General features: G+C 44.5%; 1 protein-coding gene across 1 annotated transcript in view; it reads right to left on the bottom strand.

The window, feature by feature from the left end:
• Positions 1-19070, bottom strand: part of BTBD19 (BTB domain containing 19) — a 52745-nt gene extending 33675 nt beyond the window's left edge. The window contains exons 1-3 of the mRNA XM_066626445.1: positions 18893-19070; positions 13587-13794; positions 7061-7114 (exon numbers count right to left, since the gene is read on the bottom strand). Coding sequence (XP_066482542.1) covers positions 7061-7114; positions 13587-13794; positions 18893-18981 — 351 coding nt within the window. The 5' untranslated portion in view covers positions 18982-19070. The remainder of the gene's footprint in view (positions 1-7060; positions 7115-13586; positions 13795-18892) is intronic.
• Between the last annotated feature and the right edge of the window lie 4853 nt (positions 19071-23923).

The raw sequence follows: 23923 nt of genomic DNA, 5'->3' as shown, positions 1-23923 counted from the left end.
TGGACAGGAAATCTCATCTGAATACCAGGTGCAGGGAGCAAACAACAAGTGTTGCGTTTATTCTCTCTTCGTAAGTTCCCCATAAAGTCCAACTGGCAACCGATCGTTAACAACAGATCGTTGGACTAGAATCTACATGGACCTTTGGTTCAGTCTAGCAAAGCTCACTTTATGTTCTTTTTTAAATCATGAGATGACAAAATGCAATTGGATTATCATGCCATGTCTATCCACAACATCTGTTTACAGCAAATCTACAGAGAGTCCTGGGGCACTAAATAATGAATCAAAGCATAAACTTTCATAGAGTCTACTCTATGAAAGCAGACAGATACATGCATGCATGGAAAAAGGAAATCATGAAATGCTCCTTGACAATTCTTTGTAATGTTGAATTTGTAAAGTAAGAAGTACAGTTAAAATTTACAACAGCAGTAATTCATAATAATACAATCTTTCTAACCTTGCTAAGGCTGCAATCCTACTCAGAAGAAAGCCTGAGTAGACATACATAGGATTGTGCTACAAGTCAATTAACACCCAAAGTGTAAGAAAAAATGATTATTGACCAAAAACAAAAGATCCCTAATATACTGGTTTTGGGGAAAAAATTCCTTTTTATTAACCTTTCCATTTTGCTTTATTGATTTAATGAATTTATACCCCACCTTTCTCATGGTAAGGGCACTCAAGGGTTATATTTCCTGAATGCATTCCAAGCACTGGGAACACTGATTACTTGCAAAGGTTGAAATAACAAGCACCAGAGCTCAGCATGTGAACTTCTGTAGGGAATGCAAGGAAACTGATCTGCAGTTGGCTGTTACATCCTCAGTGGATCAATTGCAAGGATTCTAATGGGTTTACCATAGTAGCCTAGGAATGTAGCTTTGTTTATTTAGCTTTTATATCTGCAGGCTGGTTATGGCGATTATATTTCCTAAAAATAGCGTTCGGATAACCCCACATGCCTTCTGGGAATAGCAGTCTGTGTTCTTCTACCGCCACCGCCATTCTATTCTAGCTCTGGAATGGGAAGTTATTCTACTAAAAGCAAAGGCCTGGGAGTGGAGGAGGATGCTGTCAGGAAACCATCACAGAGCACACGGGCCCCAGCCAACTCTCCCTGCAGCTGCTGACCCCCAGACAATGAGCAGCTCGGATTCATGGGGCCTATGTAAAGGGGTTGTATTTTCAAATGTTGTTCTTGGGAAAAGGCATAACAAAGATTTGCTCCAACTCTGGGCTGGATAGATTAATGGGATCTCTGTTCCTTCCACCCGGATCATCTTTGATTCAGGACAATCAGCTGTATCCCTGCCTAAGTGAGGACAGTTTTGCATTTCAGTCTGGGCTTTGAAGCAGGAATCAGCTGCTGCCTGTGTCTCCCTCCCCCCTAGTTCTGCTGCCAGCATGTTTTCCCCACATGAAGCAAGTAGCAGATGGGGGTGTGTGTTGAAAATAGCAGAGGAGTAAAGGTTAAACCTCCTTCACACAATGCAGCAGCCCCAGACTGAGGTCCACTTCCCCCCTCCCCTAAACAGGCACTGCTGTTAAAACAAAAAACAGGGAATTCTTATCATGGATTACATCATTTCTAGTTTGAGGAATCACTTCCAATCCTAGGCACTCTGTAAAAAGCACCTGACTCTGGGGCACTTGGCCTGGTAACCTTTGGGAGCAAAGACTCTGATCCTGTGAATTATTTAGAAGTGATACAGAACCCTGGCTCTGCCAACAAAACGTGATATTTTGCATATTGGAATCATTGGTTCTCTAGGAAGGAAGCACCATTGCTTGTACAAAGGGCTTGGGAACCAGGACTTCAGTTTCTTTCCTATTTGTGGAGAGGTGTGGGCAAGAAGGAGTCAGGGGAGTGTTTGGTGGTTTTGTCAGGAGGACAACTTTGTCAGGAGGTGGAGTTCAGGTGCATAAACTGTGCAAAATGCAGTCCCAATTGCCTGGGAGACCCTGGATGCCTTTGGCCCTTGGGGGCAACAACATACAGAGGTATGTTTACAGGGCAAACATCTTCAAACAGTTATCTATAGTTGTTGCTGGCTTTCACTATTTGAGAGTTTACCTTCCAGAAAGTGAAGCAAATGTTTCCCTGAAATGTCATTTTGAGACTTGTTGCGAAGTGTCTCTACAACAAAGAACTGCCTAGGTGAGGACTGTGGCAGAGTGGCTGATTTCCCTATGCCACGTGATCCAAGGCTCCCTCCTGCTGTGCATTTGTAATGCCCAGTGAAGTATTATGACCCCCTCAGCTTAACAGAGCAGCACGTCCCCACCTGGGTGGCCTTTAAGGATCTCACCTTCCCCGATAGTGGCAGGGTGGAACAAGAAGTACAGAGCAGGTCTTGACATGCCTCTAGTATATGGCAAGCGGGAGAGAAAAATTGCCTAGATTGTAAAAAGAGGCAGAGCATGAATAGTTCTAGGGAACAAGTGGACCATGTAGGTTACCTATTCAGGTGGGCCAAGCCACTCATACTCTGTACTGGAAGGGACTGAGTAAAAGTCAGGTGACCTCCATTTGCTCCCTGAAGGTGCTGTGTAAATAGCATTCATATTGCTCAGTGCCCCCATTTCTCCTCCTACACTAGCTGCAAGAAACACTTGTGGATTTTATACATGGGGTTCCAAGAATAGGTTTGGAAACAAAGTGAGTAACTGGTTAGATACAGGGACAGGTGGCAGAAGGCAAGGGATTGAAGGTTTTGCAGCCAAAGAAGCATCTATTGTTATTATGTCAATGTCAGCGGCAGGTGGGAGCAAGGAGTAAAGCCATGTGGTATTCTCACTGTGGCAGGCAAACCTTTTTAAAAAAATACAGGTCAAGCTCATATCAGCCCAACCAATAAAAGCAGTAGTGCACTGAAAGAGACCATCTCTTAGTGCCCTGATTGTCAAGCTATAAGGGCCTTGTAGAGCTGTATTCTGTAATGCTGAAGACTTCCAGGACCAAAAGTCTCAAGAGTCTTCACCATATCCAAGATGACTTCTGAGAGCTCAGGCAGGGAGACTGTTGGGCAGCAGAGTAGGCAGTATGCCAACAGAATCCTTACCCTATCCCAAATTTCCACCTGAAAATTCAGACACTGAAAACTAAAACATTGGCTCCTCCCTGCCCATTGAGTCTAGGCTGTCGCTGCACCAAGAATTCTGCCAATCACAACTGAGATGCACTCCTTTGCAGATCCCTCCCTCATCTGCCCAGATCTCAGTGGTACAAGTCATATTGGTATGCACATCTACAATTAAACCACCATGCCAATAATGGATGGATGGACAAATGGAATTAAATCACCAGTGGCTGCTGTTTCCCTTTAAATGACCTAATCTGAAGTACTGTAAGACCTAATAACAGGTGTTACAGCTCTGCTTGGGTTTCCCTTGCTGAGATGGACACGGCAACAGTGGCTGAAGGAAAGCTCATGGGTGATTTTACAATGTAATTTAGGGAGCAAGGAATCTTGACTGCCGTGTAAAGAACAATTGAAGTACCTGATTTTCTTTTCCTTTCCTGCAATGAGTCCCTACCTTGCATGACATTTCCCTCCAAACACTTCTGGGACAGAACTGGCAGGCCCAGCTGTTGCCAATACACCATCCATTTTTTGTAAACTGAGAGTCAAGAGGAATCCGTTTATTCCTGATCAGTAACACTTTAGTAATCCTATATTGTCCTGCCAGTGTCTTTAAATAAGAATCTGCATTGCACATGGATTAATTTAGGAAAGCCTTGAACCTGTGTAGAATAAGAACAAAAACAGAGGAATTCAGGAAACTCTTTCCCCTCCCTTCCCTGTGCAAATATGCCATGCCTTACATACATAGCTCTGGAGGCAAACAATGGACAGTCACTTCAATGGCTGGAAATGCAGATATCTCAAATTGGAAAGAAGTTCAAAATCTGTTATGTGTATTACAAGTGGCCAGTTGGGATGATAGAAGGGCTGATTTATGCAATCACTGGTGAACTGTAGTGAATCCTAACCTGCCAGCCTTATCTGGGGAACCCAAATGGGTTATCATAAACATCACCTGAAAAAGTACAGAGAAACCACCACAGAAATGCAGAGAGCATTATCTGTTATGCTGTTTCAAAGATTCAAGTCCCCAGCCAGTTCAAGGAACTCCGAATGAAGTGATGACTATATTATTACAAATTCCTCAGGTGACCTTTATTAAACCCTTTTGTCTTTCAATCTGTAATTATTAGCTATTATTAAATAATAATATTTAAAAGTACTTTTAAAAATAATGTAAAATTAAAAATAATTAAATAAACTTATCATTCAATAATAAGTATTATTATTATTAAGTTCCTAAAAGCCTCTCTCTCCTCCACTTCTCCCCTTTCTTTGTATTTACATGGCAACCTCACATACTGTGAGAAAACCTCAATCAAATCCATGACTACCTATCCTTGCTCATTTTCTAAAACTTCTCTCTCTTCCATTTAATCTCTTTGAATTCCCCACAAAGCAGAACCAATATTTCTTCCCTGATGAGTGAGACAATGACATTAATTCCCTTTCACTTCCACACCCTTCGCTGTATATATGCAGTCACCAGAATACTGGTTAGAATTTCCTCCCCAAGTTCCATATCTTCAGATCTTCACTTGCAGGAGAAAGGGAACTCCTGGTGATCACACCAGGCCTATTCTTGGATCACTGACCCAGCAGAGAGATGACAGGTCATTAAATTCCCCTGTGAACACAGTGCTCCATGCTTTCAAGTTTTCTGAGAGCAGCTGGGGAAATTTCTACTAGTCAGCTCTCACTTGTCTTGTTTACTTTCTCCCCTAGCAGTTCCTTAGAAAGTCTTCCTAGCCTGAAAATTTTAACCAGTTCACTCATAAATTCTCCCCCAGACCCCAGTTCTGTTTATTTTCTCATAGTTTTACGAGTCTTTGCTGCATTGTTTTCTCTGGGAAGGACAAGGATGAATTCTGGATAGTCCCATGCTGATACAGACCTGAAAAGAACATGCATCTCCCTTGGGATATATGTACTAAAAAAAAAAAAAAACCCAAACAGAGCCAACAGAAGGAATAATGTTAACAGGACAGTGAGTGTGAGGGTAAGAGAGCAGATCAGACCTGGGAGGGCAGTGGGATCAAGGGCAATGCATGCCAAATTCCAACCTCTTTCCCAGGCCTGATGTGTCTTCCTGGGTCTATGCAGACTTGCACCAGCAGTTTTGGTGTTGCAGGTCTGAGTTGACCCATAGTGGCTGCTGGGGCTTTCTCTGGAGCAAGGGGACAAATGTCCCCTTACTCCAAGGAGACCTCCAGTAGCTGAACAGGATATACAGGATGCAGCAGTAGCCATGCCATTTAAAATAAATGATTAAGTTAAAGTAAAACAATCAAATAAGGAGAAGCCAGCTCTGTTCCACCAAGTGAATTTTCTCTGTAGCCTGCCTGCAATAATACCCCTCTGACAAAAAAAATCAGTAAGATTTTCAGCCCTATCCAGTGCTCAGGTCAATTTAAGTTCTTATATTTGAACCATATCACTGTGAGGACTCACCTAGCTTTACAAGTCTAAAAAAGAAAGAAAAAATTCACCGTATCAGCTCAAGTCTCTGTTTTATTCTTTTTATGGGAGGGCTTCCTTCTGGAGCATTTGTTGAGCTCCACTTTCATCAGATCAGGACCATTCTGATGGCCTTCCATTCCTCTTTGCCTGACCTAACCACAAACAAAGGCATGTTTTCTTACTCGCAAGTAAACATGACTGTTTTGCTTAGTTTCACTTTCCATAGGGCTCAATACATTCATCAGCTTGGAGGGTAGGATTTCCTTCTTGGGTGTTTTTGGAGGGCTGCGTTCATTGGATCGGCACCATTCCAGTGTCGTTGAACTCTTCTCAGCCTGCCCTTTCTAATGGACTAAGGCAAGTTCTACTCATGAGTAGAACTCATGTGTAAACATGCAGTATAGCTCAGTATCACTTTCTATAGGGCTCCATGCATTTGCCTACTCAGCAATCAGCTTCTCAGCTAAAGCTTCGCAACCCATCAACAATCAGGTTTGACCCACAGTTTGAGAAACTCTGCTGTAGGCCAGTGGTTCCCAAACTGTGAGCTATGGAAACCAACCAGGGGAGCCACAGAAACCAGCCAGGGGAGCCATGGAATCCTAATGAAAAACCTGCCACCCTATACAATGTATAGAATTGTAGCCCTAATGGGGAGCTGTGGCCAATGGCCCAGTAAGTCATAGGAGCCGCCAGTCAAAGAAAGTTTGGGAACCACTGCTCTAGGCCAAGGCCCCAAGTCATACCAGGGGTGGTGCATCTTTAGTAAAACTGCTCTGAACCTAAATGTTCCCAGAATGTGTTGGCTGATGATGGTTCCAAGTCTCCTGTCAGTTTAAGAACATCGCTAGCTTTCAGTTTCCAAATGCAAAGCCATTTCTTGCTCTTATCCCATAGGAATTCCCTACTTTCATCCCCTTTGCAATTCCCCTGGGCTCTTTGAAATCAGTGGAAAAAGAACTGAGAGAGGTAGCTTCTTTTCCACCCATAAAAATGAAATGACTACTAATGCAACAACAATAGATGCTTCCTGATTTTCTGTAAGTAGCTGGCAGGTACTAGCCAGTGGGAAATACTATACATCATCCAGGCTCCATTTAAAGTCTTTGACGCCACCATTTCTGCTCACTAAACTGCAGCAGCTGAATAAATGAGCTCTGAAAAGCTATTTGCTGGATCAGCCCACCAAAGGACCATCCAGTCCAGCATCTATTTCTCGCAGTAACCTGCCATGTACCTCTGGGAAGCTCAGAAGCAGGACATGAAGGCAGCACCTTCTCCTGCTCTTATCCTCCACCAGCAACTGGTACTCAGATATAGTGGCTCTGACTCTTAAGATTACTTCACAGCTAGCCATCACAGCTAAAGAACTGTTAATAGACCCTGCCTCCATGAGAACTCAATCTCCTCCTCTCCATGCAATATACTGTACAGGCATCAATAGCTACAGTACCTACACAGAAGCCAATGGAGAATCAACTTGAGACACAAGGCCTGGTCCTTACCTTTCTGAGGTCATCCAGCCCATATTCCATGGATGAGGTCAGGACCTCTAGGGCCTACGTGGAAAACAAACAAAAGAAGGTTTGCTGAAAGGTCTGGGCCAGGGTTCAGTAGTTGCTACTCTGTGCTGTACTGGCACAAAGTTGAGTCCCTCTTACTTGGTCTTCCCAGTCTTTTCCCCTTCAACACTATGGGAAGTTTTTATATGTTTTTATATTGTTTTGGATTGTTTCATTTTGATTGTAAGCTACATCACCAACCAATGGAGGAAAAGTAGATTATGAATGTAAATATATATTAATTAATGCCTAGCACACATTGACTTATGTAAGTGACACCATTACCCATTGTTGACACAAAAAGAGCTCAACCTTGGATATGTCAGAACTGGAGACAAAAAAAGAATTGTAGTCACATCCATTCCTTTTCCCTCTTCCCAGTATTTACACTGCCTTTCTCACAATCAGCACAAAGTAATAACAGGAATATAAATTGTCCAAATTAATTTCTTCAGGATAGCCTGGATTTCTCTACAGCTTCCCAGAAAAAAGGAAAAACCTCTTCTAGGCAGCAGTAGGTCCAGAATGTTTTTAAGGGGGTCATTGCAGGTTCATACTTTCACAGGCAATATTCTCTTCAGCTCCTCCACTAAACCAAGCAGACTTCAACAAGAAGCATGCTTGCTAACACACTCCCTTCATTTTCCAAACATGATTCTGGTTGGTAAAAGAGCATTTGTGTGAGAAGTGATGGTGCATAATAGCTTGTCGTTCCTGGCCATTTTTAGGTCTCAATTTTTCCCTAATTTCTTATCACCATCATCAGCATCAGCATCAGCATCATCATTGCAAGTTCTGCAATACCACTACAACGTACTATTGCTTATTGAGAATGGTAGTAATGTGACAAGTGGGACCATTTGCAGAAGTGGCAGCTGCTGTTGTCTGCACATTTAGCTTCATCCCTAACCTTCTGATTTAAATACATTAAACCCTGAAGCCCAGCTGCCCATGCAGGAAGCAGTGGCAGGATCACCAGCTTGGACTTTTCCATTCCACACTCCAGCTTGGACTGTTCATAGACAGTTTCAGAAGGTAAGGAAGGAGGGAAAGTGTGCAATCTTCCTCCCGCTACATAAGTCACCCAGTCCCTCTCTTGCTGATGGGTTTGGCTATTCTTGCCTTCATTACTGAAAGTCCTAAGAAATGATGCAACACAAATCTGGGCTGTGAGAGGGAAAAGAGAACAAAGATCATCAGATATATCTGATGCCAACTGCAGGAGGAGAGCAACTTATTTGCCTAAACCAGCTCAATCAAGTTGCTGCTGGTGTGTACAGAATAAACTCACACTGCACCCTGCAATTTGGCTGATAGCATCTTGGCTTTCTTGCTGTGATACTAGAACCAACTACTCTGTGAATGAATTTTGAAAATGTTGATCTGTATATTATCTGGTATCTAATAAGAAATGAAAAATGGAGATATTGTTGCTACTTAAATATCCAAATAGGTGTTTTCAGGTGATAAATTAATATTCCTAAATATTTCCTGATCTACCTGTACATTCTTACCTAAAACAAGCATTATCTGTTTTTAATCAGAAAGATGTTGGTGGGTATGAACTGAGCCTAGAATCATTCATGGGGAAGGAATTTGCACCCTTTGACGCAAATGGATTGCGCCCTTTGACAGTGACGATGTTGAAATTCAGCTAGGGTTGCAAACCTATACACACTTACCTGGGTGTAAGTCCCACTGAACATAGTAGGGATTACTTCTAAATGTACTGTACATATATAGTATTGTGCTTGCTGTGGCCCGTAAGGGGTCTGCACCAGTGTGGTCTGTGGCTGGGCAGAGTCATGACTCGTCACAACACTGGCTCGGGACATTCAGTGATGACATCATCACATCTTTGCCAAAATTTTGGGTTGCCGAGCCCCATGCTGCATGGAGCTTGGCTGAGAGGTGTGCAGCCACACACCTTACTGGGAACACTGATTGCATTCTTCTCTAGAGTCAGTTCCTGAAAGAGCCACTGAGTCACGGAACTAAGATGCTGCAAAAAACCACAAACGCATTTAAGATCCAAGTCGCAGCTGTTGAACATGGAAATTATTCCAAATCTTGGGAGCTTGATTTGCCCTTTTTTCCTGTGATCTTTATTTACAATACTTGTATACTACCCTTCAGCAGGAATATTCTCAAAGTGTACATAAAAATGGGAACCACAGCAAGCTCATGTCTCAAACTACATATGTCTGCATGTAATCTAAATTTAGTCAACCTCCTACAGTCCATCACTGATCTCAAGCACTGGTTCGTGGAGTTCACTATACAACAGGATGTGATAAAAGGGAAAAACAGAGCTGGCTATCATCATGATGACACCATACATGTAGACAACTTCACCCAGTGGTTTGGGGGAGGTGTTAAATAGTATGGGGGACAATACTGAACCTTGAGGAACCCACTGGAACAATGTCCATGGAAAACAGTTGCTGAGCTACATCTCCTGGAACCTATTCTGCAAATCAGAGCAGAACCATCACAAAGTTGCACCTCTAAGGGCACAATCCTAACCCACTTTCCAGCACAGGCATAAGGGCAATGCAGCTGCGAAGTAAGGGAACAGGCATTCCCTTAGTTTGAGGAGGACTCTGTGAGTGCCCCCCAACTGCAGGATGCAGCACAGGTTCCACTGGCACTGCTATGCCAGTGCTGGAAAGTTGGTTAGGATTTGGGCCTAACTCTCTAACCCACAATGTCTGCCCAGAAGGATACCATGACTCACAGTGCAATCTGCTGCACCGGCCTAGGGTGTAGCAAACGTACTGGAAAGCACATTTGTTGCACCTGGAGAGTAAGCAGCACTGGCAGGAAGGCCTGCGCTGTCCTGCCAGTGCTGGATCCAAAAGGAGTGCCTGATGGAGCTGGTAAGCTTCCACCAGGTGGTGCAGGGGTGGGAGAAGGGCAGAATGGGGGGAGGGATGTTAATGGGACAAGGAGAGGGTGGGAAGGGGTGGATTAAGCCTGGGACGGGTGGGATCGGTGGCAGCAGTGCATGCTGTATCCTATTCCCTCTCCCGGGCCTGAAAGCCTGACACAGAGCTTCTCGGACTTGCACTAGTGATTTCGCTGATACAGATCCAAATAGCCCCATTGTACAGGCTGGGGCTCTGATCATTTCTAAGAGGAAAAATGTCTCCTTTCCCCAAGGAGGCCTCCAGCCTACTCCTAGCCATCGGAGGATACAGTGTGGGCCATGTGTCCCTGCTGTACCAGCACTGGTTAGGATTGGTCTATGATAGTATCAAAAGCCACTGAGAAGTCCAGGAGAATTAACAGGGTCACATTTGCTCTGTCCTTCCCCTGGCATAAGCCATCAACCAAAACAACTATTAGCACAATCCTATGCATGTCTTCTATGAAGCAAGTCCTATTGAGTTGAGTGGGATTTACTCTCAGGTCTTGTAGATAGGGCTGTGGCCAGGATAATCAGATACAATGGAGGACAAAGTGCCTATACCTTTAACTAGTATTTAGAAAAGGGTATTTTGGTAGGTGCAGCTCAACATGGAAGGGTTGAAAAAGGCAAACTTGCCAAAATCCCTTCTTCTATACACTGTTTAAAGGTACAGGAACTTTGTCCTCCATTGTAACTGATCACCCTGGCTATGGCCTTAGGCAAGTTTCCACCCCCAAACCAAGCTCAAGCCAGTCTGATACAGAGCTCAAGAATTAGTTTCATCCAAAAAGGGATTACCCTGCATCTCAAAAAGAACATCAGTGGCTAGAAATGCTGGCTTTGCCCATGGATTTAGCTGCTAATGTGGGGTAGGAGAAAGGGGGCACAGTATAAACAAGATAATCGGTATTCATAAAATAGGAAAAGGACACATCAACAGAAAGTGTGCCAGGAATCTGACATGCTGAACAGCATCACACATTCTAGCTCTCTACATCAGAAAGACTGTCCGCCTTCCTGGAGTAAAAAGGGTCTCCATTTTAGCTGCTTCTCCAAAGTCAAGTACCAAGCATGATCTTGAAACCACTGACTGGCTAGTAATTCCATTGCCTTTTTTGACTCATGTCTGTGCATCTCTCCATGATTTCAGGACTGCAGCCAACAGTTTTAAATTAACAAAAAGCAAAGCAGCACACATTATCTGGAACCTGCAAAAGGTGCTTACTTAAGCCAGTATTCTTACACAGCACCCAGCTTCTTTCCCTCCCTTCCTCCCTTCAACTTTAGTTCTATTGCAGTGAGATCTCCCAATGTGAATCAGATCTCAAGGCACTGGCTCTGTAGAGAAGTGCTGCTTTAAACATGAAGAACAGAGCTAAGGGGGAGATGGACCAAATTCAATCTAAGAAGATACCAGGCTTTTGGAAACAGCTACTGTTTTCCTTATCATGCAATCATGGCACATTCAGCCAAGCAGGAGCAGCTGCATTATATACATGTTGGCATCCTTCAGTCTCGGAAGACTATGGTATCGCGCTCTGAATGGTGGTTCTGGAACAGAGTGTCCTCTCCAGAGCGCGAAGCCTGGGTAAAGTAGATATGGAGGATAGAATGTTTCCCATGCAGAAAATCCCCCCTCTCCACGTTGCTGAAATTTTCCAATGGAAAGGCAGAGGCCAATACAGTTGGTTCCAGCGGCGTCGCAGGAGTTGCCAGAATGTGACTGTGTTCAGCCATGAACTGCCTCAGGGACTCCGGCTCCGGATTTTGCCTCAAGGTTGACTCCTGAAGCCTTTTCCATAACTGGATGTAGCCACAAGGCAGTGGAGGTTTGGGATCAGAGTTTTCCTTCTCTCAGATGTGCTGCCTTCCCAAGCTATCAAGTCCCATCTATCCGGTGGCTTAGTCGCCTCTTACAACAAGTACAACCAAACTGAGGGCCTATTCTTATCCCCAGCCCCCAGGGGAATTTGAATTTCCTTATTATATACAAGGCTAGAAGTAAAGAGCTGTTCTTTTTGTGGTTAGCCTTTGTGATTAGCCTCACACCCAGGGTGAATGACGATGTCTTCCTGGCAAATTTGTTATGTCCAGTTCATAGGCCTGCCCTATGAGATTTAGGGCGCAATCCTAACCCCTTATGTCAGTGCTTTCCAGCACTTTCCAGTACTGACATAAAGGCAATGCAACTCTGAGGTAAGGGAACAAACATTCCCTTACTTTGAGGAGGCCTCTGTGAGTGACACCCAACTGCAGGATGCAACACATGTCCCATTGGTACTGCTATGCCAGTGCTGGAAAGCACTGACATAAGGGGTTAGGATTGCGCCCTTAGATAAATTCAGGATGACAGGCTAGTAAAATTTGAGAAGGGGCTATAGTTCAGGGGCAGAGCAAACCCTTCACATGCAGAAAGTCTCAAATTCAGTCCCTGGGAGCTCCAAACAAGCTTCAAGACAAGATTCTTATCTGAAACTCTGGAAGATGCCGCCATGGTGGACAATACTGACTTAGCAGAACCAATCTAACTCAGTGTATGGCAGCTTCCTATGTACTACCACTGCTACTATACTACCAATATATACTTTGTGAACTTTTTTGTTGAAAAACGGTATATAAATACTGTTAATAATAATAATAATAATAATAATAATAATAATAATAATAATAATAATAATAATAATAATAACAACAACAACAACAACAACCGTGAATTATCCATGTGATTGCCTTCCTACAGGAAAAATATCCATACCACTCTCAACAATACAGATACAGTATACGAAAGATATAATAACAGCAAAATAAACAGAACATTAAAAATACTACATAAGTCTGCAATCATATTCACACTTCCCTGGCAGCAAGCCCCATTGAACGCAGTGGGACAAGGATGTTAAACTCTTTTCTTGTAGCAGACCAAATAGCATTCATGGCACCTGCTGAGGACCAGAAGTTATGTCATTAAGCAGGTGATGACCAGAAACAAGCACTTTGTTCTCTCCTAGGAACTAATTAGCTGCAAAGGACAGAAGGGAAAATATGCAAGCAAAACTTGGTCATAATTTCAAGATATGGGAGAGCCCAATGATCATGCAGACTGCCCTTTCAGTAGTGCCACTTTGGCTGAAGTGTCATTTTGCAGCTTAGCAGCTGAGAGTAGTCGATGGTGGTGCTTGGAGAACCCAATAATCACAAGAGCTAGATAAAAAGCTTCCAGGGGCCATATATGGCCCACGGGCCTTATGTTTGACAGCCCTTCAATGGGACTCACTTTTGAATAAACATGCATAAGATTGTGTTATAAAATTATCAAATCCGCAAGCAGCAGAAGTAAAAGCTACTCATTCAATGGACAAGCTTAGAGAAAAAGGTACATTTTTTCTGACACCAAAAATATGTGATGGGCTGTAAGATTGTTGAACACATCAACAATGTTGGTTTAGCAAGGTTGAATTATCATTCCCATAAGCAATGTAATGAGAGTTTCTTTAGCCCATCCTCCATTTGCACATGTTCCTGGAAGCCCAGTCCCTTCCTAACACAAGACATACTTACACTAAAGCTGTTGAGGGTGACACTGTTAGTGTACAGGTACTCAATGACGGCAAGGAACACCTCTGGCTGCACATGGCTTAGGATGAGCGGGGCTTGCATCTCCTGGGGCTGGCTCAGCATTGCATGGAATGTCTGGCAGCGGGAGGAGAGGAGGCAACGATGAGCAAAGACTTTCTGCTGTCCTCTGCCAACCAGGAATGTCACATCACTGTGAAAAGAGAGGCAACGGGATCTTATTTATAGCTATCAGTGACTCTTCCCGTTCTCCAGATGCTGAGTTCAGCTGTCCTAAAAGCTAATTCACTATGGGCCAAACTAGACATTTGGAAGCAGAATGCAGGTTGCCTCTAAACAGTTGTACAATCACAGGGAAGCAGAAGCAAAGTGGAAAAGTCAATTGCGTTTCTGTCACAACCACTTTTCTCCCAGATGGGCAGTGCCAGCAACAGTTTGCTTGGGACTCTAGAGTAGGGTAAAGCCCTGCACTGGACCCCCACCCACCCCCTATGACTGCACTGAGTTACCATTGCCACAGGCAGTGAGGGTTGAGGGGTTGGCTCAGCCTTCTGGGCTGGCACTATCCCAAACACCAGAAATTGAAATTAGCCTGGAAGGATAGGAGCAAGTGGGTTCAGTACTCATCTCTCATCCATCACTTCTCCTCTTGAAATCACTCCGTGCCTCTGCTTTACAGCTATTAAGAAGCACCCTGCCACAGAATCTAGTTCAGCCCAGCGGAGTTAATTAGCGAAGCTGCCACCGATAGACATAAGTGCTTAACTCTGTGCTGGACTTGGCCACTGTGTGGGGGAAAACAACTTAATTATATCCCTGGTTCTTGATCTTAATCCTAAAAGGATTTGTGGACATCAGTTTCAAAAATATCTCTGGAAGTGGAAATGAAATTGAACTTCACAATCAATGAATTGACTAGCAACCTTGGCCAACAAGGATGCTCAATGACTTAACAGAAAACCCAGGCCTTGCTCCATTATTTCTGGCTGGGATAACTTGCAGATGCCCTTGTTACTGTATCTATCAAATCCGGGCCTAGGAGAGGGGAGTAAAGGGGGTAATTTGTACCTGGGCCCTTTACTAATTTGTAATTTGTACCTGGTATTGTTAAATCTTTTTCATCTGCATTATAGCATAAACAAAATGTTCAAATCAAATTGATTTATATTTATTCCACCTGCCCGTTGCTGCCCTCCCACCTCGTTTAACCCCTCCCCCTTTGGGAAGGGGTCCAAAAGAAACTTTGTACCACCTGATAAAATTCCTCCCAAATTCCTGATCAAAGCACATACTTTCCCCACTTCTCCTTAGAGAGAGTTGAGCTAAAATGCTTGAAATTATTTGTGTCTTCAGTCTCCCCCTTTTTCACTCTCAGAACAGTGAGCACAGATACATGGACTAGGCCACAGATACCATACGCCTTACTTTTGTGTTGTCTTTCCAAACACTAAGATGATTTACCAGCAAATACCTTGTTCCTAGCTGGGTGGTGATTTCTGAGAGGCCCTTTTTAGTAAGCTGTAATTCAACACGAGATGTTGTGACCTCTGCCAGGAACAAAATCTGATCTGAAATGCTAGGTTTTCCTATGAGAATGGAAACCTGGTTAAGGAAGTATCATTGTATGGAGAACATCTTATTCAAAAAAATACAGCAGCAGCATTGTAATCCAGTTGCATTGCTTCTGTGGTTGCAACAGCAGCAGTTGTGTAGGACAATGCTAATTTAAAATAGAAAAGGAAAGGCAGTTCTTTGGAGAAAAAAAAAAACAACTTTTGATACTTGGGCTAAAAGGAGAACAAGCAAAGGCCAGAAGGCGTTGTTGGTTGCACCAAATTGAGAAAAATGCTGACAAGAAAGATTTCAGTGAAGTAATCGGAAGTTTGAAACAAATTTCCCCTATAGCTCATAAGTTTTGCTTTTGATTTTGTGGCTGATGCCTGAAAACACCAGACTGTGTTGGAGGGGAATCTTTGAAGGATTCCACTTATAACTTATTTATTTATTTTTCACATTTTTATACCGCCCTTCCTCCAAAGAGCTCAGGGTGGTGTACACAGCTGCTCCCTCCTTTTGTCCTCACAACAACCCTGTGAAGTAGGTGAGGCTGAGAGAAAGTGACTGGCCCAAGGTAACCCAGGAAGCTTCATGGATGGGGGGGGGGGATTTGAACCTGGATCTTCCAGGTCCACCTCCCAAACCACTCCATCACCCTGGCTCTATAACTTACTGCTTATAGCACTTTATTTATGTGTTTAAATAAACATAGTTTAGGTTGTGGGTATCGGAATTGGAGAGAGAAAGCAGTGTTGAGACAAACGGGGGATGCAGGGGGGAGGGGGAAGAGAGGGGGTTGTGGGGAAGAGAGGGGGTTGTGGCATCTCTCTTCTTAGTGTTGTAGGAAAGTTGTTTGCCCGAGTTGTACTAAAGAGGCTCCAGGTACTTGCAGAGAGCGTTTATCCAGAATCACAGTGTGGATTCCGAGCCAACAGGTCCACCACTGATATGGTATTCTCCCTTAGACAACTGCAGGAGAAATGCAGGGAACAACGACAGCCACTCTTTATAGCCTTCATAGATCTCACGAAGGCCTTCGACCTGGTCAGCAGGGATGGCCTCTTCAAGATTCTCCCCAAGACTGGATGTCCACCCAGGCTCCTCAGCATCATCAGATCCTTCCACAAGGACATGAAGGGCACTGTTGTCTTTGATGGCTCCACATCAGACCCCTTTGACATCCGAAGCGGCGTGAAGCAGGGCTGTGTTCTTGCACCAACCTTGTTTGGGATTTTCTTCGCTGTTGTGCTGAAGCATGCCTTTGGAACTGCAACAGAAGGCATCTATCTCCGGACCAGATCAGACAGAAAGCTCTTCAACCTCTCCAGACTGAGAGCAAAGTCCAGCTGAAATGTCTGCGTGACTTCCTCTTTGCCAACAATGCAGCTGTCACTACCCACTCTGCCAAAGATCTCCAGCAGCTCATGGATTGTTTTAACAAGGCCTGCCAAGATTTTGGACTGACAATCAGCCTTAAGAAAACACAGGTCATGGTTCAGGATGTGGACTCACCTCCCTGCATTATAATCTCTGCGCATGAACTGGAGGTTGTCCATGACTTTGTGTACCTTGGCTCAACGATCTCCAACACGCTTTCTTTCGATACCGAGCTAAACAAACGCATCGGTAAAGCAGCTACCATGTTTTCCAGACTCACAAAGAGAGTCTGGTCCAACAAGAAGCTGACAGAACATACCAAGATCCAGGTCTACAGAGCTTGCATCCTGAGTACACTTCTGTACTGCAGCGAGTCATGGACTCTTTGCTCACAACAGGAGAGGAAACTGAACGCTTTCCACATGTGCTGCCTCCGACACATTCTCGGCATCACCTGGCAGGACAAAGTTCCAAACAACAAGTCCTGGAACGTGCTGGAATCCCTAGCATGTTTGCACTGCTGAAACAGAAACGCCTGAATTGGTCTTTTCAGTCACACTAGACGCTGTTCCAGAACCACCATTCAGAGTGCGATACCATAGTCTTTCGAGACTGAAGGTTGCCAATAACTAGTTTAGGTTGATAATTGATAAAACAATCCAGTAAGCTGTACCAGGTTCTTGGGGCCTGCCTTGCACTTGATCCCTCATTACACCCACACCCATCTGATGGCACCTTAGGTACTACCACTGGTAGAGAGGGTTCATCATATCCAATACAAATTGGCTTTGCCTTTTTTACAATCTGTTTCCCTCTTCATTTTCACAGCTTATTGCATTAAGGGCACAATCCTAACCCACTTTCCAGCACCGACATAAGGGCAATGCAGCTCCAAGGTAAGGGAACAAACATTCCCTTACTTTGAAGAGGCCTCCATAAGTGCCACCCAACTGCAGGATGCAGCACGCGTCCCATTGGCACAGCTATGCCAGTGCTGGAAAGTTGGTTAGGATTTGGGCCTAAGTCATCCAACTATCCTCCTTCTTACAAATATGAGAGTTCATTTTAACTTGAAAGTGCCCAAGAGTAAGGGCCATTTTTGCACTCCCTTTGACATGCAGTGGTCACCAGCGAGAAGCCCCCAGTAGCCCCCAGATGCTCCCATCATGCGTCAAGGATACATTTACCTCCTGCCAAGCAATGAATTCAGACTATTGGCTTGCTCCACGACAAAGTACCCTAAATCTAACTTAACAGAAGCAACAGGGTGCCCAAAGAGGAACACATTCAGCACATGGCAGTAGGTGCACCTAATCAGCTCAGCAGGCACTAGAGGAAGCAAGCTAGAACTCAAAATGGGTTTAACAGTAACCATGAGCTTAGAATCATGATTTTCATATTCTGAACAGTGCAGCGGTGGATTACCCCGTTACACATTTTAGGGTCATCAGGTTTACTTGAAGAGCCTACCTACCACTGTTGGTGTGAGTTAAATGAGTACATAAAGGAGGATTTTCCTACCCCAAAAAGCTTGTAAGTTTATGTAAACTTACTAGATAACCACAGCGGTACATGTTCTAGAATTGACTCAGCATTTCACTTTCCATTACATAAGGACTTTCTCCAGTACTTTTACAGGCCTGAAAATGGATCTGCAGCTTTTTTTCACATTTCCGTGTGAACCGTCAATTTCTCTCAAACAAAACAATGATTCCAGTTGCTGGCTGTGCAGCGTACACCGTTTTACCACCACTATTGTTACAATGCTTAAAAAAAAAGAAGGCAAAATGCCAGTCCATATGAGTGCTAAGAAAGAACTGATCCTTGCTTTAATGAGGCGTTTTGTATTACCAAGTCAGGTGTTTCAGGCCTGTGACTTGATTTCCTCCCCCTTCCATGATAACATCTACAAAGAAGATTTCTGAAAAATAATACACTGGAGGGGGGCAGTATCTCCTTTGCTGTTTCCTGTTTTTTTAGGTGAATTATTTTCCCACACAGTCCACAAAGCAGGGGCTTGAAGTTAACATCACCATACATGATACCAAATAATGACTGTGTATACATACATACTGTTTTAGATACCCTAAAGAATCCTCTGCTAGAATGAAACCACACCTGCAAGGAAGACTTGGAGGCTCTGAAGGAGAAACTGATGACTTGGGTCAAGAAGTCACCCACCTACAGATTCATGCTGACCTTGGTGGGTCCTGAATCTTATTCTACTGACAAGGGGGCAGAGCACAGATCATTCCTCATTCCCTGACAACCTGGATCCTCCCAGCGCAACAAGCTATTGACACTCACTTAAAAGTAGCTTTCCAGTTTCTTTGAGCTGGCCCTCCCAGCAGGCTCACCTGAACTGCGGGTTGTTGATGAGAGTCCTGAGGGCAGCAGCGAAGGCAGCTGGGTCCCCCTGCAGGAGGGCCGAACAGGATGAGGCCATAGGTTGGGAGTGGGCTCTGGATTGGGACTCAGGCTGGAAGGGAAGGGCAGCAGAGTTCAGAGAACCGCCTAGGCCTTGGTTTCCTGCGCCTGCAATAATGATATAGCTGAGAGAAGTTACGGCTGGCTGGAAGCTCAGCTGCAAGGCAGGAATGCAGAGGAAGGCCAGAGAAGGGGGAAGCAACACACAGCTCATTGCCAGGCAACAGGCCCTAAAATCCAGCTGCTGTGGGAGGGATCACAGGCATACTGAAGGGAAAGTCATTTGCAAAAGCAGGGAAAACCATAGGAGAAAGGCAGCAGCACAGACTGAGGAAAGCAGCAGCAAATGGGCAGGGGTGGAAGGAGGAACACGTTCCGCAAATGATAGAAGGGACAGGGCACTTTACGGGCTGGCACAAAGGCGACAGGCAGGACCCTTGGTTGGGGAAACAAACTGCCTGCCTGTATGCATTTGAAACTCAGAACACTTGGCAAGAGCTCCTCTTTGGAACTGGGAAGTCCTTTGACTGCCAGCACTTCCGTAAGCAAAATTAGGATGACACATCACTCGGTGGCTGGAATCGTCAGGACTTCTGCTCTGCCAGAGCTGCCAAGGACCTTTGCATAATTTCCTGATGGCTTATAGAACAGATTGCTTCAGTGTCATAGAATAGGCACATGAGTGTGTCAGCTCATGGGATGATGGGGTCAGATGACATCCCTTCAAAAATGCTTAGCATGACCCGGGAGCTGAAACACCTTGACTGCAAGGAAAATCTGCTCCTGAATTTAAAGAGAACCTGACTAAAGGGACATGAGAAAGTTTCATAAAGTTATGCACAGAGTGAATAAGGTGGGTAGACAGAAGTTTTACTCAGTCTCTCATAACCCTAGAACCCAGAGTCATCCAGTGAAACTGATTGGCAGGAGATTTCGGATGGAAAAAAGAAAGGACTTCTACATGAGTCATAACTGATTCCTGTAATTTGCTGCCATGGGATGTGGTGATGACCATGAGCGTACATGTCTTTAAAGGGGGATGCAACAAATTTGTGGAGGAGAGCTCTGTTGTGGGCTCTTCGTCATAACTCATAGCAGCTATGTGGAATCCCCCTGTTAGAGGCACTGCACCTCTGTGTCCCAGCAGCTGGGGATAGTAGCTGCAGAAGAGAATTGCCTTCATGCCTTTCTTGTGAGCTTACTGTCTGGTTGACCACTGTGGGTGAGAAACAAGGTGTTGGACTGTGGTGTGATCCAGCATCACATCTTCTTAGCTTTTGAAGCTACTCCATATCTAGCTGTGGAGGTGTTTTATATTGGCTTTGTACATTTGAAAGGATATCTTTGGCAGATTGTCAACCACCTCAAGCCATCCTGGGATGGAAAGCTTTCTGATCAAGGGACAGATTAATTAATTCCTGAATCAAACTAAAGTTTCCAGCTCATGGTCCATGCTAATGGTTTCTAAGCAAAACACTCTTATTGTGTTGAATTTTGGTAAACAACACTCCGCAACATGTATATGATATTGTTAGTACTTCTGTTTGTATAACTGTTTACATAATTACAAGTACCTGGTAACTAAGTGCTACTCTTGGCAATATGGGTTTATTATGTATATAAAGAAAGCAGTCCAGATTAGTCAGGAAATTCCTGGCCCGAGTCAAGAATATCCCTCTTTGCATTTTTTAAGAAGAGGTATCTAGGAAGTGCTTTTTATCTAATGTCAGTCTTGATCCAGCATCTGCTAACACCTCCACCTGGAGAATGAGAGAGATTTGGCAGTGGGTAGCATTTGCCTGAGGGGGAGAGTAACCACAAACATTAAAGGAACAAATGGAACCACAGGGGGGCAGAAACCTGGTAACATAAGAACAGGTCCTACATTTGATGGCCACAAAGCATCTTATTAGGCATTATACAGAAATGCGTGTGATGAAACCTGCTGGCCTGATTCCTTGATCATGCAAAGCAGTTTTGGGAGGTGACAATTTGGATCAAAGAAGGAATGGAGGAAAGAAGTGCTTCATGCTTCCCCAGCCAGTGAAATAGTGATAGGCAAAGGAAAAGTTAAGCAGCTTCTTCCCCAGCTCCTGCATTGCTCCTCTGCTCCAAATCACCCCCTTCTGATGTCATTATTAAGCATTATTAAGAAATTATAGCATTATTATTATAGCATTACTTAGCATTATTAAGAAATTAAGAATATTCATATACAAAAAGTAGTTCACAAGGTGGTTTACATAGCAATAAATAAATAAATGGTTCCCTGTGCCCAAGGGGCTCACATGCATTCATATGTAGCTAGACCTTAAAGCTTTTGTGTAGACTTTTCATCACATCTTTAAAAGGGGATTGGACAAATTTCTGGAGGAAAAATCCATCACAGGTTACAAGCCATGGTGTGTACGTGCAACCTCCTGATTTTGGAAGTCGGTTACCTCAGAATGCCAGATGCAAAGGAGGGCACCAGGATGCAGGTCTCTTGTTGTCTTGTGTGCTCCCTGGAGCATTTGGTGGGCCACTATGAGAAGCTGGACTAGATGGGCCTATGGCCTGATTCAGTGAGGCTGTTCTTATCTCATCCAGTTTAGTACACACTTAGGCTGCAATCTTAGGAGTCAGTCTTGGTAAACTCAATGGAGCTACTTCGGAGTAGACATGCATAGGATTGCACTGCTAGTCAGTGTAGCTTTCCCCTGGGGGCTGGGGATAAGATTCCCCTGGGGGCTGGGGATAAGAATAGGCCCTCAGTTTGGCTGTACTTGTCGTAAGAGGCGACTAAACAGCCACCGGGTAGATGGGACTCGTCAGCCTGGGAAGGCAGCTCATCTGAGAGAAGGAAAACTCTGATCCCAAACCTCCACTGCCTTGTGGCTACATCCAGTTATGGAAAAGGCTTCAGGAGTCAACCTCGAGGCAAAATCCGGAGCAGTTCATGGCTGAACACAGTCACGTTCTGGCAACTCCTGCGACGCCGCTGGAATCAACGGTATTGGCTTCTGCCTTTCCATTGGACCATTTCAGCGACGTGGAGAGGGGGGATTTGCTGCATGGGTAATAGCCTATCCTCCATACCTACTTTACCCAGGCTTCGTGCACTGGAGAGGACACTCTGTTCCAGAGCCACCATTCAGAGCGTGACACCATGGTCTTCCGAGACTGAAGGATGCCAACTAGGCTAGTCAGTGGATATACTTTCCTACATTATTTGGAAAATGCATGTGCAAATCTGTAATTAGCTGCCACCTAATACATAATCTTTCAAAATAGCCCAATCCTATCTCACTTCAGTCCATAGCATGCAGTAAACAACCAACAGAGCATGCACCGCATGCTGTGGTGGGCGGGTGATCAGACTGCCAGCAAGAGGTAAGTAAAAATAACTTTTACTTACCTCCGATTAGGCTGCCCAATAGAATCCAACTTGCGCAGCGGTCTCTGAACCTCCAGCCCCTGAATTGCCTCTCCTGCCCTCCCCACCTCTGTGCTCTCTCAAACTGCCCGTAACCTGCCTCTGCCACCACCTTACCTGCTCTAGTGCAGGCTTGGCCTTTAGGTGGCAGACACATGGAGCTGCTGGCCGTTTGTGCTGGTGGTTCCAGTATGCTCAGCAGCAGAATGCCATTATAGCCCTACAGAGGCATTTACAACAGTGGGACATGAGTTCCACCTAAATGCCTAATAGGATTGGGCTGTAAGTCTACCTCCTACTTCCTCCTACAACAAGATTTTAGCCTTGTCCATCAAAACTTTCCCTAAACCATTAGGAAGATTATACTGTTTGGCCAGGCTGTATGCAAGAACCAGATGTTGGAAGATCAATGGAAGGTATTTGCCCAAAATCTAAAGCGCTCGTGTGCATGCGCACGTGGGGTTCACAACTTGGCCTTCTCTTGAGTAACAAACAGTATGAAAAACTAATAGCTACAATTTAAGAGCAGATTCAACATAAGCAGCTACTAAGTGAAACTCAACTGAAGATTCACTTACTGCCCAGGTCTATTCTCAGCATGTGATAGCATGCAACTGTGCCATTGAAGGCTGTGCTGCATGCATGCTATGGGTGGAGCAATCAGACAGTCTACAGGAGGTATTTTTTTTTACTGGTAGGTCTTATCACCTATGGGTCTCCTTGGACTTACGCCAACCATTTTGGTGGCATAAATCAGAGGAGAGCCAGGGGGTGTTCTGGGAAGGGGCTTCAGGGTAGGATCCTGGCACAAGTCACTGCCACAAACATTCCGGATTGGGGGGACGAGCTTGCCCTGGGACAGTGTTTTTACCTCTGAGAAAAAGGACTGCACCCAAGGAGAGCCAAGTTCATGGCTATGGAATGCACCACCATGGGGACATGTGTTTGTTTATCATTTATTCTTTCTTCAGCCAACCAAAGGAGACCATTGTGCAGGAACTAATTCCCAAGCTCAAGATCTAAATGCCCAGACTTGCTAAAGGTCGTTTAGACACCATTTTCCAATCATGTCATGACTGCAATCAAAGAGTTAAAGGAGAATGCCAGTCCTGGTGAACCTCTGTGTCACATAGCAACAAAAATGTTTCACCACAAAATAAACACACAGTACCTTGAATGCCTGAAAGGCCTCCAAACATACTGAAAGTCACCCAGGAACCAAGGGGTAATCTAACAAACGAAAGCCAGAAACAAAATACTGGGTTCAACGATCTGCCATAGATAACCAGGGCAACAAAGAGATGGGTGAGCAGGAACGCAGTGGATAAGGTGAGTTACTAGATGGGAGGGAGGAGAGGCATGTGCAGGACCGTTGAGAACGAATCAACAGATCTGTCAAATGGATAGGGCAACAGAACAGCCAAGAGTAAAACATGAAGGTTTAACATAAATGAGAGGCGGCAGGAATGGTTTGAGAATGCAGGGGAATCAATGAAGCAGCAAAGTTTGGATATTCTTGTCGAGGTAGAAAGATGTTTACTTATGA

Source organism: Tiliqua scincoides, chromosome 4 (genome assembly GCF_035046505.1).
Source record: "Tiliqua scincoides isolate rTilSci1 chromosome 4, rTilSci1.hap2, whole genome shotgun sequence".
NCBI lineage: Eukaryota > Metazoa > Chordata > Lepidosauria > Squamata > Scincidae > Tiliqua > Tiliqua scincoides.
This window is presented reverse-complemented; position numbering and strand designations above follow the sequence as displayed.